Here is an 11,897-nt window from a genome sequence, read left to right as displayed (position 1 = left end):
GTGACGGCGCGCTCGGCCGACAGCAGCTTCTGGTAGGTTTCCCGGCCAAACATCCCGGCTGCAAAGGCCTCCTCCACGGTCAGCTTCTGGTTTTCCACGGGGTCAATGAGGAAGCCAGTGGCCGCCTGGGCCTCCAGCAGTACCAGGGCTGTGCCCGGCCGCAGGACGTGCCTCCTCAGGGCCTCCGAGATGCTCATCCTTTCCTTTGTGCCCTGGACAAGGACCCCGGCGATGAAGTTGCCTCCTTCCAAGAACTGCCTCACGCTGTCCATCTCTGTCACCTCTTGCACAGTCTTCCTCCCCTGATTCAGCTCGTCCAGTGTCTTCTTGTCGATCAGCTGGGACCTGAACAGGTCGCTGGCCGACACCTGCTTCCGGAGACCTCTGAAGGCAGCCCTTGAAGGCTGCCTTTCTGAGGCCTCAACCAGGGCAGTGACCGCGCTGACCACCTGCTGCAGGGCTGTGGCCCTCCCAGACTGGCAGAGCACTGCCAGCTCCCGCCGTTTTTGGATGCTGACGTACTCTGAGTGCAGCAGGTCCCAGAGCGACACGCTGAGGCCCTTGAACCTTCCCGTGCTGACGGGCACCTTCATGGCCCTCAGGGCCACCGCTGTGTGGTTGTCCACCTCGAGCGCCACGTCCTCGGGAAGTGGCAGCAGCCACAGGCCGGTGTCGGCATCCAGGACACAGCGCTCCTTGAGCTGCTGGTATGACACCCTGTCCCGCGTGCTTGGGTCGAAGAAGAACTTGCTGTCCTCGTCTGTCGTGGTCAGCGCCTGGCATGTCGGCTCGTCCAGGAGGCCAAGTCTGCAGGCTGCCACCTGGGGCAGGTGCACCCCGTGGACGGGGTCCACCACACCCCCTGTGGCCAGCTGCGCCTGCAGAAGGGGGAAGCCCTCACTCTGGGGCATGAGCCCCTTCTCCATGGCCTGCCACAGTGAGAGGGTGCCCCCCGAGTAGGGGTCCGTGTACCCAGCCACTGCTGCCTCAGCCTGCCGCAGCTGCTCACCCAGTGCCCCATCCACCAGGCCAGCCTGGACTGCACCTTCCACTGACAGTCTCTGGTTGGTCAGAGGGTCCACAAGGGAGCCAGACGCCACCTGGGCCTCCAGCAGTCTCCGCCCCAGGCCCACAGGCAGGAGGCCGTCCCTCATGGCCTGGGCGATGCTTGCCTTGGCACCTGAGGGCTGCAGTAGGACGCCCGCCACACAGCCCGTGCCCCACAGGCAGGCCTTCACCTCAGGCTGCTCAGCGACCTCAGCAGGTGACCGTGCACCCTGAGCCAGTGCCAACAGGGCCTCCTGGGTGATGACGCCAGCATCCAGCAGCCAGACAGCAGGGATCTCGCCCCGAGGGCCAGGCAGCGTGACGCGGGCCTGCGCCAGGAGCTCTGCCTCCTGCACCCACCTCCTCACGGCTGCCTGCAGCTGCTGCAAGGTGGTCTTCCCCACCCTAAAGTCCTCCAAAAAGCCCCTCCGCTGCTCCTCGGTGAAGTGGCAAGAGTCCAGCAGCTCCCAGAGGGACGTGCCATCTTTAGCCCCCTCTGTGGCCTGCAGGGTCTCCCGCATCTGCTCGTCTGTGGGAACAGTGGGAGCACTTTCTGGCAGGGGCAGGAGGCGAAGGCCAGAGGCCTCGTCCCTCAGACACTGCTCCAGAAGCCCAGCGTAGCTGGTGTGTCCCCGGCCGTCTGGCGTGGGGAAGGTCTCAGAGGAGCTGGACAAGGCCATCTCCATGTCCTGGTCGATGCAGCCACGCTGGGTGGCCACGGACATGGGGAGGTGGTAGTGGCCAGTGGGGTCAATCACTCCTCCTGTGGCCACCTGGGCCTCCAGGAAGCGGGTAGCCTGCTCCACAGGGACAAGGCCCTTCTTCATGGCCTGGAACAGGGACACTCGCTTCCCAGAGAAGGGGTCTCTGAAGCCGGTGACGGCATCCTCGGCCTGTCTCAGCCTGCCATACAGCTCTGGCCCCACCAGCTCCCTGCGCACGGCCTCATCCACCGACAGGGTCTCCAGACTGTGGGGGTCAATAATGGCTCCAGTGGCTGCCTGGGCCTCCAGCAGGGCCAGGGCCACTCCTGGCCCCAGCAGTTTCTGCTGCATGGCCTGGTAGAGACCGAGCCGCTGGTTGGAGGGCTGTAACAGCACGCCGCCCACGGAGCCGGAGCCACGCAAGTACCTGTGGACACCGTCCATGTGGAGGAGATCCTCGGGGCTGACTGCCCCCACTAGCACCCGGTCCAGGAGCTCTTGGTCAATGATGTGGGCCTCCAGGAGCTGGTAGGCGGTAACCCGGCCCCGCAGCGCAGGCAGGGTGATGTCCGCCCACCTCCCCATCTCTCTCTCCAGCAGCTGTGCAACCTGCTCCAGTGAGACCTTGCGCAGCCGGTAGTCTTGCAGGAGCTGCCTCCTCCGGTCCTCACTGAAGCATTCCGAGTTGATCAGCTCCCACGCAGAGACCCTCTGCCCCTGGAACCGCCCATACTTCACTGACAGCAACAGGCTCTGGAAGGCCTGCCGGGTGGCGCCGTCCACCAGTTGGGGCTTTGTGCTGCTGAGCGGCAGCAGGAAGAGCCCTGAGTCGGGGTCATGCATGCAGCGCTCCAGCAGCTGCATGTAGGTGAGGTTCTCGTGCGTGTTGGGGTCGAAGAAGCCCTTGGTGTCGTCGCTCGGGTCCGCCAGCACGCGGTTCATCTCCTCGTCGAAGTAGCCGCGCTGGTAGGCCACCTCCACGGGCACGCGGTGGCTGTGCACGGGGTCGATGACGCCGCCCGTGGCGATCTGGGCCTCCAGCAGGCGGATGCCGTGGTCCCTCACGATGAGGTCCTTCTTCATGGCCTGGAAGAGGGAGATCTGCTCCCCGGTGTAGGGGTCGGTGTAGCCGGTGACGGCGCGCTCGGCTGACAGCAGCTTGGTGAACACATCGGGCCCAATGACACCGGCCCTTAGTGCCTCTTCCACGGAGTATCTCTTGTTTTCTTTGGGGTCGATGATGAAGCCGGTGGCTGCCTGCGCCTCCAGCAGGATGAGGGCCGTGCCGGGCCTGAGCAGCCCCTTCCTGCGAGCCTCGTAGATACTGAGCCGCTCCTGGGAGTCGGGCAGCAGCAGGCCGGCAATGCAGCCAGTGCCCTGCAAGTACCTCTGCACCGAGTCCAGGCTGCCCACATCCTGGGCTGTGGTCTGTCCTCGTTCCAGCTGCTCATAGACGTGTTTGTCGATGATCTCTGCGCTCAGCAGCTCTCCCGGTGTCACGGCGACCCTCAGCCCAGCAAAGGTGGTTCTGGCAGTGGCTGCAGCCTGCTCAAGGGTGGCCCTCAGTGTAGCTGCCAGCTCGTCCACCGAGAGGGTCCCTTCCTTGTGCTGCTGGGCCAGCGTCGCCCTCTGCTCCACAGGGACTGCCTCAGAGAAGAGCAGGTCCCAGAGTGACACGAGCCGGCCCTGGAACTTGCCCGTGGAGACGGTGGTCGTGGCCGCACTCAAGGCCTGTCGCGTGCTGTGCTCGATGAATGGGGGTCCCTGGGGCTCCTCTCTGAGGGCTCCCACTGAGAGGGGCAGGAAGGCCAGCCCCGTCTCTGGGTCGGTGACACAGCGGGCCAGCAGCTGCCCGTAGCTGAGACTCTCCTGTGTGCTGGGGTCCAAGAAGCCAGCAGCCTGCGAGAGACATTGTTGAGTCTCTTCGTCCAGGCAGCCGAAGCGCAGGGCGGCCTCCAGGGGCAGCCGGAGCCTGTGGGTCGGACACACTAGCCCACCTGTGGCCAGCTGGGCATCCAGGAGCCGCAGCGCCAGAGGCCTGTCCACCAGCTCCTTCTTCATGGCCTGGAAGAGGGGGATGCGGGTGCCACTAAAGGGATCATGGTACCCCATCACTGCCTGCTCTGCCACCAGGAGCTGCCTGTGGAGCTCTGGGCCGACCAGGCCTGCCCTGACTGCCTCATCTACCGACAGCTGCCGGCCAGAGGCTGGGTCCACCAGCGTGCAGGTGGCAGCCTGGGCCTCCAGGAATGGAAGCGCAGCCCCCATTGGGAGCAGGTGCTCAGTGATGGCCTGGAAGAAGCTCTTCTTGAGGCCAGCGGGCAGCAGGACGACCCCCACCATGCTGCCGGTGCCCTGCAGGTAGCGCTGCACCTCAGCGCGTGCGCTCACGTCTGGCACCGCCAGCCTGCCCTCCCGCAGGCCCCGGGCCGTCTCCTGGTCCAGGACCCCTGCCTCCAGCAGCTCGGCCAAGCTTACTGCCCCACTCAGGGTGCAGAAAGTGGTCTTGAGGGGCAGCAGGGCCAGCCCCGTGTTGGGGGCCCGCACACACCTGCCCAGCAGCTCATGGTACGGCAGTTTCTCCAGAGTGTTGGGGTCCAGGAAGCCCAGGGCACCCGAGCCGGGCTCATGCTCTGACAGGCCACGCCATGTCTCCTGGTCCAGGAGGCCCTGCTGGCAGGCCAGCTCGGGAGCCACACGTGTGCCCTGGATGGGGTCTACCAGGCCCCCAGTGGCCAGCTGGGCCTCTAGCCAGCTCCACCCCAGTGCCCTGTCTACAACCTCCTTCCCGATGGCCTGGAAGAGGGCCAGCCTCCCACCCCCATAGGGGTCTGGATATCCAGTGACCGCACGCTCAGCAGCCAGCAGCTTCTCCTTCAGCTCCAGGCCCACCAGGCCCTGCTGCAGGGCCTCAGATACAGGGAGCAGCTGGCCCTGGGCAGGGTCCACGAGGCCCCCGGTGGCTGCCTGGGCCTCCAGCAGAGCCAGCCCAAGCCCACCAGGCAGGAGACCCTGCTTCATGGCAGTGTAGAGACTCTGGGCCTGGCCCGAGGCCTCCACATACACCCCAGCGATGCTCCTGGCCTGGGTGGACGAGGCTGCCTCAGCTGAGGGCCCCAAGGGGGTGCCAGCTCCCAGCACGGCCTTCATGGTCTTGGAGACGATGGCTGGCTTGGTGTCGTTGGTAACCAGGACATCAAGAGGAGAAGAGACGTGGCCGTTCATCGTGCCCAGCTGGTCGTGCAGAACTCTCACCCAAGGTCCACTGTGTCTGCTCCCTGCAGGGGATGGAAAAGCTCTCTTAGGGGCCCTGAGATGGCCTCTGAGAGGGAGACACGGTCAGGGGGTCAATCCTAGACCCTAGGTCTGCCTCTAGGAGCAGCTGGTCCTCCTGGGGGACAAGGATCGGCATCTACGTGGGGTCCATCCCCTACATGGGGTCCATCCCCTTGCCCCACTGGGTCCCAGGAGGGACCACATGAGCACAAGGACTCTAGGCCAGCCAGCTAGGACGTGCGGCTCTATTTCTCTTACAGGCCATCCTCTGGGCTCCATCTAAGCCCAAGATCCTCAGGTTGGCCCCCCCAGTCCTGGTGCAGGGGGCTGGGGCCCTGTGTGCTCGTGTCCCAGCTCAGCCCTGCATCCCCTGGGCTGTGGCTCCCCCCACCCTCAGCCTCAGCACCCACACCTTCCAACCAGTTGGCCCCTGCTTTGCCCCCCAAAGTGTCCACCCTCGCTCTACCATCCCTTGGGTGGTCTCCACGTGTTCAAGGACACCAGCACTCCGCCTTGTCCTTCTTCCACCTCCCCCTTTCAGGTGACCTCCTTTAAACCCTCCCCCACACCTGGGCCCACTGCTCCAGAAGCCTCTGCTCTGGCCTCCACTCCCTTGGGGCTCCCCTGGGCTGCAGCCAGATGTCCGCTCTCTGAGCCCCAAGGTCTCAGGGCACAGCCCACTGTGTTCTCCTCCACCCACCCTGCCCCCCAGGCCCTCTGGGCTATGGCTTCTCAGCACCCACACCTGGCCTGGGGGGCCTGAGAGACCAAAGACAGTGCCAGCCTGCTGGTCCTGCTGAGGGCCGTGGGCAGGGCCAGGCTCCAGTCTCCCTGCCCTGCTGGCTCAAAGCCTCAGCACCCTGCACAGCTGTCCTCTTAGCAGACAGCTGTGTGCCCCTGTTCTCTGAGCAGTGGTGACAGGTGCCTAACCTCTGACCCCTATGACACCCACACACCAACCTCTTCCATCCAGGCCTGTCCCTTTCTGTGCTGAGTAAATTGTGTCCCCCAGAAGGGTATGTGTGTGTCCCAACCTCCAGTACCTATGACAGTGGCCTTATTTGGAAAAAGGGTCTTTGCAGATGAAATTAAGACGCGGTCACACTGGGTTAGGGAGGGCCCTAATCCAACAGGACCAGTGTCCTTATAGGAAGACAGAGAGACAGAGACAGGGAGAAGGCCGGTGAGGACGGAGGGAGACGAGTATGCAGCTACAAGCCCGGGACACCAAAGACGGCCGCCCAATGTCGCAAGCATCGATTTCAGATCCTGGCCTCTCCAACTGCGAGAGAACGAGTTTCTGCTGTTTTAAGCTGCCCAGGTTGGCATAATTGTTGGAACAGCCTCAAAACGACGGGGCCTCCCTCCCTCTTCCCCGCGAATGGGTTCACTTCTCATTTCCTGGGAACCACACCCGCGGTCCCCGCCCTGGTCCACACCCTCATTCCTGCCGGCACTGTCCGGCTGCTCAGGAGCCCGTCCATGCCTGTCCTTGCCTCCGGACCAGCACCCCAAAGCCCACTCCTCAAACTCCTGCAGCCCACGCAGGGTCTCAGGAGAAGCCTCAGCCCCCTTGTCCGCCCCTCACCCCCACTCCATGGCTCTTGCTGAGATGACCTCCAACTCCACTGCCAAACCCAACACATGCATTTCGGATCTGACGGCCCCCAACCTTCGGCTTGTGGGGCGTGGGGCCCCTTCTCTGTGGCTTTGCTCCATCTCCGTTTACTCATTAAATCGGAGAGCTCCTTGTGACTGTCCTCAGCCCCCAAAATTGGCAGCTTGAGCCCAGCCTGTCCTAGAATCCAGCACCACGTGTCCAGCTGCCTCCTGGACCCCTGTGCCCGGCCGTCTGACCAGTGCACACCCCCACAGCCACTCACGCTCCGTGACTAGCTCTCCCCAGTCCACTCGGCAGAGTCTGAACCCTGAGCCGCCCCCACTTCTCTCCCCACAGCTGGCCCCCGAGGGGTACTCCCCGACACCAGCCCAGCTCGCGTCCATATCCCTGGCCTCCACAGCACCCCTTGGCCTCACAGCTTGTGAGCACCCTCTGTGTCGCTCAAGGCCGCCCTCCCTGTGGTCCTCCAGCCCCCAGAGCAGGGTGAGGTCAGCAAGTGAACGTGGGGGATGGGAGACTGAGACCTCCAGGGAAGACCTTCTCCGTGGTCAGGGCTGTGCAGGGGGCAGCATGGCTGAGACCAGTGCAGAGTACCCTGCTGTCAGCAGAAATAAGCCAGGGCTTTGACATCACACAGACCCGGTGGGACTGCCCAGACCCCATCAGGGACTGCAGGACTCAGCCCCCCCAGGGAAGGCCTGTCCCAGGCAGGCAGACGGCTCCAACTGTGGCTCCCTTGGGAATCAGCTCACCCAAGATCACTCCCTTCTAGGCAGCACAGGCTCGGTGCTTCGACTGGACTTGGGGCATCACAGCCCATGGGGCTGCCTTCTGAGACCACATGGAGCCCACCCTCCCCGGCGAGATCCTGCTCCCTCCCTCCCCTTGCACAGATGCAGCACCTGCGCCCTCGGAGATGCCCTGCAGCTGATCTGCTGCTCAGAATCACAGACGGTTGGTGCCAGGACCAAGCAGACACCGAGGCGGGGCTTTGGAGGGGCCCGCCGCCACCTGGCTGGCCGTGAGAGCTGGGCTCCAGGAAGCACCACGATTGCAGCTTTCCCGAGGTGAGCAGGCCAGTGAGTGGGTGTGCTCGGGGCGCAGTACCAGGCGTCTAAGATGGGGACGAGTGCACAGGATGGTGGAATAGTGGGGCGTTGCTAAGCAGTCAGCCTTTGGAAAACACCACAAAAGGCTGCAAATGACCAGCTGGACAGCAGAAGCCCATGTGGACGCCTGGGGCCTTGTGGTGACCAGTGGAGAGGCTCTGGTCCCTGCAGGGCAGGGCAGGCTGAGGCAGCTCCGTTGTACGAGGGCCTCAAAGGCACCAGCAAAGCACCAGCTCACAGGTGGCCCCATTCCCCAGGAGGGGTTACTGCCCCAAAAACGTCCTGTCCCAGCAGGTGGACCACAGGGTCCAGGAACCAAGGGGTGGGAGCAGGTGTGATCTCCTACTGTCCCCCCAGTGACCCACTGGGAGTTTGGGTTCCTCGTCCCACAGGTCTGGGGTCCGTGGGTTTAGATGTCCTGGTCCCAGACGAGGACCGCTTCTGCCACAGTCCCACTGAGCTGAAGGCCACAGCTGCAACCAGGGCACTCTGGCTCCCTGTGTCCAGGACCAAGAGGCCTGAAGAGGAGTGACCTGCCCAGCAGGGGAGCTGACCTGACTACCAGGAGGAGCGGGGCCTGCAGTGGGGTGGGGGCCCATGTGGCTCCTCCTCTGCCCGGTTAGGCCAGTTCTGGCAGCAGACGAGAGCAGCGGGGGCGAGGGGAGTGGGGAGCGGGTCCCGGAAAGGAGTCCCTGAGTGCCCGGTGTGGCCCTGAGACCCGCTGCAGCGGCAGGGACTGGGGTCTGTCCTGCTGGCCTTCTCCTTCGTGTTTCCCCAGGAAGAGAGGCCCATGGGCACCCTTGGAGCAGCGTTCCAGGGCGCGGTGTGACCTCAGTGGATGCAGCGTTCTCTGACCTCCTTCTAGGAGTAGGTGAGACTGCATACAGGCCAGCTTGTCCCTCTGTCTGTCTGCTTCCTCTCTTCCCTTCCACATGGGTCATCCTGAGGCCACTCCCTGATCCTCTGTCAGACTCTGCTGCTGGGCCCCGATCTGAACTCACACTTTGCTGCCCACCTGCACCAGTGAGCGGCGCGTTTCCTGGCTAAAGTGTGCCTGGCTCCAGGACCACCTTCACAGAGTCTGTGAGTCTGAGGGAGATGCGCAGGGCCAGCACCCAGCACTGCCCCGGTCTCGGCAGGAGCGCCAGGGAACAGGGCTACCAGGGTAGTTAGAACAGTGCGCCTGTCCCCTGGCAGGGGACGAGGGTGGGAGAGAAGAGGTACCTCACAGCCCAGCAAAGGGGGGAGGGGCATTCTGGGCCATGGTAGGGGCAGGAGCGGCGAGGTGGGCATGGCCGTGGGTGGCTCCCTGCCTGGACGTGGGCAGCCAGCCCAGAGCCCAGACAGGCTGTGCTGCAGCAGGGAGGGGCAGCTGGACAGGAAATCCAGGGGAGCCAATACAAACTCTGCGAGCAGGAGGCTCCAGCGCCCTGCAAGGAGGGGGGCTTGAGGGACATGAGAGCAGGGAGTGGGGGGCCTAGGGCCCCATGCAGCTGCGGCTGCAGGACCACACCCCATTCAGTCAGCAGTGACCTTGGGCCTGGGATGAGTCTCTGTGGGCCCTGCCCAGGCGGGACCTGAGGAAGGTCCTGGGACTGGGCGCCCTGAGTCTGTGGGGACCTTGGGAAGGCAGATGGACAGAGGGGTCTGGAGCTTGGGAGAGACAGACCAAGGCATGTGACGGGTGTCCAGGGCCTGGGGAGCAGAAGAGGGAGCAGTTTCAAGGGTGGGAGACCCAGGCAAGCCCAAGGTCACAGAAGCCAAAAGATCACTGTCCCAGAGAGCTGGCCACCAACAGAAGTGGCATGGTGTGTGACCACAGAGGCTGGTGGCCTCAGGTCTGGCAGAGAGACAGCAAAAGGAATCGGAGAAGGGAGGAGGGCCCCTCCTGTGGTTTCCCTGGAGTAGCCCTATCTCAGGTGGCCCCCAGGCGACAAGTGGGGGAAAGGCAATTCCTGAGGACAGTGGGCCTCACCTGTCAGCACTTGAAGGACAGCACCCCTACTCCAGCCAGGGAAAGGGTGGGGGCAGGGAGCTGGCTGGGTGTGCACCTGAGACAGATCAGAACAAAGCCAGGTGGCCAGGCTGCCTCAGGCCCACACAGGGAGGTGGCAACCTTGGCCCATGTCCCCTGTGGGCAGCTGCCTAAGATCCCGTCCACTTGCCGGGGCAGAGATCAAGGCTGAAAGAAGTCCCCTGATGGGCTGGTAGAGTTCCAGGTCCACGGGGGGCGTTGGGGACACAATGGGCAGTGCCACTCCTGCCTCTGCTTCCCAAGGGTCTTGAGATGACCCCTGGTGGGCGTCCCTGTGCCTGCCCACCCCCCAACAGCAGGTAGCCCCTCAGTGGGTTAGCACTGGCCTCCCTCAGCCCAGCAGCAGCCAGGAACCGCGCTGGCCCGTTTGCCCGCTCAATTTGTCAGCCTAATTGCCTCGCGCAGGAGCGCCTGGGCCCACCCCAGCCGCACCTGCCCCCTGTCCTGCAGGGGGACAAGGAGGGACCTGGCCTGCAGGGCCCGCCCAGAGCGCCGCCCGTCCAGCCAGGAGCCGCGGGCGGGCGAGACCCACGCCCCGCGGGCCGCATCTCCCACGCTCAAGCCTGGAACCTCAGCCTTCCCACCCACGCCCCGGGCTCGGTGCGACTGCCGGGACGCCCCCCACCAGGGTTGGTGCGGAGGGGACCGGGCCGCAGCGCTCCGCTCCGGCCGGAGCTCAGACTGCGCGGGGTGGGGACACGGCCGAGCCGGAGCCCCGAGCTCCGGGCCACCCCGCGGGCGAGCGGCGCGCCCACCCCAGCCCAGCCCAGCCCAGCCCAGCCCAGCCCAACCCAGCCCAGCCCAGCGCCCGCGCAGGCGGTTCGGTTTCGTTTGGTGGCGCCCCGCCCTGGCGCGGCCGGGTATCCCACCTGCCCGCACGGCGCCCCGGGCTCTGCACGCAGTCGCTCCGCTCGCTCCACGGCCCAGGAGCAGCGGCGCCCGGATTTAAACCCGCTCAGGCCCCTCCCCGCGGCGGCCCGGCCCCTGTCTGGGGGCGGCGGCCGGGTGGGGCGCCCCGAGGCCGGGTGGGGCGAGCAGGTACTGGGAACCCGCGCGGGGCTGGTCTGACGCCCCACACGCCCCATTTGGCCGGCCGGCGGTCTGTGAGCGCCCCTAGGCGAGGAGGGGCCCCTGAGGTGGGTGGGGCGGCTGCCGGGGAGCAAGGTCCTCTCCCTCCTACTCCTGCCCCTTCCGACCCTCCCCAGAGTCACCGCGAAGGAATGCGGGGCGGGCGCAGGGAGCAGGGAGGGGGTGCGTCCCGAGCCCGCCCGGACGGCGTTTGAATGGAGTTTGCAAGGGAAATGACGACCCTGCCGGCTCACGGGGTTTCCCGTTCCAAATTGCGACTTTATTGCCGGATTGCAGGGCCGGAGCGCCGGTGCAGGCGCGGGCCGCGCCGACCCGACCCCGCTTCCCCTGAAGTTGGCTGTCCGCAAGGCCTTGCTCACTTCCCCGGGGCCGGTTCCCTCCGCTGCTGCTTAGTTCCAGGTGGGCTGAGCCAGGGTGTCCTCAGGGGTTCCCCTCCGTATGCCCCTCTTCGGCTTTGACCTTGGAAGAGCTAGGGTCTCTGAGTCCCCAGCAGACTCCCAGTCCTGCCTGGAAAGGATGGCCAGACCTCACCCCGCCAGTCCATGTCCTCCACCTGGGCTCAGAGGAGGTCCTCATCTCAGCTGCGCACCCTAGCACCCACCTTCCAGGGCATGGGGCTGCTGGAGGCGCTGGGGATGGAAGCCCAGAGCCTCTGGGCACCACCCTGGGGCCCGCCTTCTGGGGGACACAGTCCAGGACAGTAACCTCTCATAGATCTTTTGGCTAGTCCTCCCCTTGGCTGCCCAGAGACCCCGGATGGACAGAGACAGAGAAGGTACCCACCACCCTGCCAGGGCAGGGCCCAAGGCCTCTCCTCTTCTGTCCTCCAGTCTCAGCCCTGAGGGCTCAGTCTGCCCCTCTCCCAGCCCCCACCTCTGCCCAGGTCATTCTTGACCAGATACTCATCCAGGGCCACCCAGCCACCTCCGACATGCATCATGAGGGCCCCTCAGGACATTCGCACAGGCACAGGGAGTGGGGGTCCGGGCTTCCAGGGTGGAGGGTGCTGGGGTCAG

At 65.1% G+C, this 11,897-nt stretch overlaps 1 protein-coding gene across 1 annotated transcript in view; it reads right to left on the bottom strand.

Annotated features, from left to right (window-relative positions):
- LOC124228151 (epiplakin-like) overlaps positions 1–10,767 on the bottom strand; it is a 12,325-nt gene extending 1,558 nt beyond the window's left edge. Inside the window, exons 1-2 of the mRNA XM_046642488.1 lie at positions 10,662–10,767; positions 6–5,029 (exon numbers count right to left, since the gene is read on the bottom strand). Of these exons, the coding sequence (XP_046498444.1) occupies positions 6–4,976 (4,971 nt within the window). The 5' untranslated portion in view covers positions 4,977–5,029; positions 10,662–10,767. The remainder of the gene's footprint in view (positions 1–5; positions 5,030–10,661) is intronic.
- Between the last annotated feature and the right edge of the window lie 1,130 nt (positions 10,768–11,897).

This window comes from Equus quagga, chromosome 16 (genome assembly GCF_021613505.1).
Source record: "Equus quagga isolate Etosha38 chromosome 16, UCLA_HA_Equagga_1.0, whole genome shotgun sequence".
Classification (NCBI taxonomy): domain Eukaryota; kingdom Metazoa; phylum Chordata; class Mammalia; order Perissodactyla; family Equidae; genus Equus; species Equus quagga.
This window is presented reverse-complemented; position numbering and strand designations above follow the sequence as displayed.